At 55.1% G+C, this 3074-nt stretch overlaps 1 protein-coding gene across 1 annotated transcript in view; it reads right to left on the bottom strand.

Annotated features, from left to right (window-relative positions):
• Positions 1-221: 221 nt before the first annotated feature.
• ZIC3 (Zic family member 3) overlaps positions 222-3074 on the bottom strand; it is a 12159-nt gene continuing 9306 nt past the window's right edge. Inside the window, exons 3-5 of the mRNA XM_029959203.1 lie at positions 2721-3066; positions 1891-2054; positions 222-1353 (exon numbers count right to left, since the gene is read on the bottom strand). Of these exons, the coding sequence (XP_029815063.1) occupies positions 1171-1353; positions 1891-2054; positions 2721-3066 (693 nt within the window). The 3' untranslated portion in view covers positions 222-1170. The remainder of the gene's footprint in view (positions 1354-1890; positions 2055-2720; positions 3067-3074) is intronic.

Genomic DNA, 3074 nt, shown 5'->3' with positions numbered 1-3074 from the left:
GCCGCCCCGGTACTCACCGTCGGGACCTCCCCGTCGAGGCGGTCCCGCTGCCTACCGGCGCTGCTGCTCCCTCGGCGGCGCCGCGCCCGAGATCGGTCCGCCGGGAAGGTGGCGGGGGAGCGAACTGCCGGGCGGCGAGGGGCGGGGAAAGGGACACGAGAAAAGAGCGGCGGCGAGGAGCGGCTTCACCCGGCATCGCCAGCTCGAAAACAAGGCCCGCCGCGGGCGGCAGCGCCAACCGGGCCCGCGACGGCACCCGCGGCTGCCCCGTCCCCCGGAGGAGGTCAAAAACGGCTCTTTCCAAAACAATAAACTTTTAATGCTAAAGCAGTTATAACCAAAAGCTGTACAGAGTTGGAATTTTTTTTTGTTTGTATTTTTTTTGTTAGAAAACAATTTTTTCTCCCCCATAAATATTGTTCAGTTCCCGGCACTTTGTATCAATAATTAAATTACGAACGATAAATATGGCATCATGGGTATGTATTTACAAAAAAAGTTATTACAAAAAGGCAACTGTTATACTAAACGTCACAATCTGGGCAGAATAAACACCACATCCTCATCCTGAAAAATACTGACCGACCCCATCAGACGAGAATACATTCACAAGTGTAATGCTTGGAGAGAGAGAAGGAGAAAGAGGAGATCAGAGAAAGAAGCAGCAGGAGAGCTAGAAAGGAAAGTTCAAGACATAACAGGACTTTGGCACGGTTTAAGACTGTAAGTTTAAACAATCACCACTAAGGCGAAGGAGAATTTTCATCCTCATGTCAACATCCCACCGAAAGAACGAAAAACAAAACAAATTAGGAATAAAAAAATAGTGGGGAATTGGCAGAAGAAGGACTCGGGCAAGGAGGGGGAAAAAAAAAAATCAAAGAAACGACTGCGACTGAAAAAAATGACAACAAAAAAAAGAAATCTAATCCTGAGAAAAGGACATGGCTAGTCCAGCGTCTGGGCTTGCAAAAAAATAGTAATAATTATAATATAATAATAAAAGACCCCCCTCTGGATCCTGGCAGTTAACTAGGTGTAGCCCTATGCGGTCGTCGGTGTGGAAACTCCATTTCCATGGGATCGAGCTGCAGTTGGCTTGGTTTGTCCTTTTTTTTTTCCTCGTTCCCAATGCATTTGGTCCAGTCTGTGGCCGGGCAGCAGCTGCCTTCACACATACCACTCATTAAAATTGGGGGGCAGTCCAGGGTTGTGGCCGGGGTTACTCTGCAGGGCGGCCGGCGGCGTTTTAGTGGAGTCCTTACTGCCGGCGGAGCCCACCGCAGGGGGGGTGGAGGACTCGTACCCCGAACTGGCTGCAGGGGAAGAGTCCGACCCCTGGGATTCGTGCACCTAAAACCAAGAGGCAGAGATGGGAGCGAGCTCAGGGTCCCCACCACCTTGCTCAGCCAGGTTGGGGTGTTCCTCCATGCAAGAGGGACAATGTGGTCCAGCAGCTCGGCCGTGCCCGGCAATCAGGCGGTTCATGCCTGGCTGGCCACTGAGCACCAGCAGCAAATGCCTGCCTCGGCTCCTGGGCATTTGGCTGCAGCATCCTGGCGTGGGGGGCTGCAGCATCCCAGCACAGGGGCTGCCATGTCCCAGCATGGGGGCCTGCAGCCACAGGCCAGGTTGCACTTGCACGGCCTTCCAGCACCAAGCCACACTCTGCAAACCAGGCAGCACTTGCACCAGTGGGAGCACAAAAAGAAACTACGCCATTTCCCCGGGCTGTGCTCCAGCCACGGCCCAGACACTGGGGACTGCCTGGGCCATGCCAGGAGCACGGAGCTCAGCTCTGCCCTGCTCCAGGGAAATGAGCCCTGAGCACAGCAGCGGCTCAGCATCCCTGCTCAGGGAGGAAAGGACTGGAGCACTGGGGTGATTTACCTTCATGTGTTTCCTAAGTGAGCTGGGGTGGGTGTAGGATTTGTCGCACACCTTGCAGATGTAGGGCTTGTCCGAGGTGTGGACGTGCATGTGTTTCTTCCTGTCACTGCTGTTGGCGAAGCGCCTGTCGCAGCCCTCAAACTCGCACTTGAAAGGCTTCTCACCTGTGAAATTTAGAGAGGGTGAAGGCGGGCCGTTCCCCGCTCCATCCCCACCTGCCTCCTCCCAGGACATCATCTGCCCCGCTCACCCCGCCATAGGGATGCACAAGCACCACAACAAATGAAGAAGGGGAAGATGGACAGAAAGGTTCGTTACGTGTTGGGTAAATTTGGATCAGCCTTCGTTACTTTTAACTCACCTCCCGCCAGGCCCACGCTGGGCTCCGGCAGGGAAGGCGGCTGGGCGAGCTCGGAGAGGGAGAAGACCCGAGATAAATTCAGCGGCTCGGACAGCTTTACAAGACGTACTCCAGGATACAAGCCAAAATACGTTTGCTTCCAGCCTTCCCCCTCTCTTCCCCTCCACCCGTGCGGGAGGGCTGAAGGAAACTCAGGGCTGCAAATAAAAATACTTTGACAAAAGTATCGCTGATTTAATTAGGATAGATGCCAATCAGGCCTAAAAATAAAATAAAAAAAGGAGCGGAAGTCACCGAAAATTGAGATTTCATTAGCATTTCTATGGTTCCCCCTGCAGAGGCGCGCAGAAGGCCGAGAGCGGCGGCAGCGCCGCGCACCCCGCGCTCGGCCGGCCCGTCCCCGCAGCCCCGCGGAGCCCCACAAAGCCCCGCGTCCCGGGTGGGAAAGACACATGGACACGGGCCTTACCTGTGTGCGTCCGCTTGTGAATCTTGAGATTCTCGGAGCGGGCAAAGATCTTGCCGCAGCCCGGGAAGGGGCAGGGGAAGGGCTTCTCGCCCGTGTGCACCCGAATGTGGTTCACCAGTTTGTATTTCGCCTTGAAGGACTTGCCTTCCCGCGGACACTCGTCCCAGTAGCAGATGTGGTTGTTCTGCTCCGGCCCTCCGACATGCTCCATGGTGACATGGGTCACCAGCTCGTGCATGGTGCTGAAAGTCCTGTCGCAGCTCTTCTTGGGCCGGCTGAGCTGGCTCTCGTCGAGCCACTTGCAGGACAATTCTTGCTTGATGGGCTGGCGCATGTACCGAAAGAAAGCCCCGG

This window comes from Manacus vitellinus, unplaced genomic scaffold, assembly GCF_001715985.3.
Source record: "Manacus vitellinus isolate BGI_N305 unplaced genomic scaffold, ASM171598v3 scaffold_19_pilon, whole genome shotgun sequence".
In the NCBI taxonomy this organism is placed as follows: Eukaryota; Metazoa; Chordata; class Aves; order Passeriformes; family Pipridae; genus Manacus; species Manacus vitellinus.
This window is presented reverse-complemented; position numbering and strand designations above follow the sequence as displayed.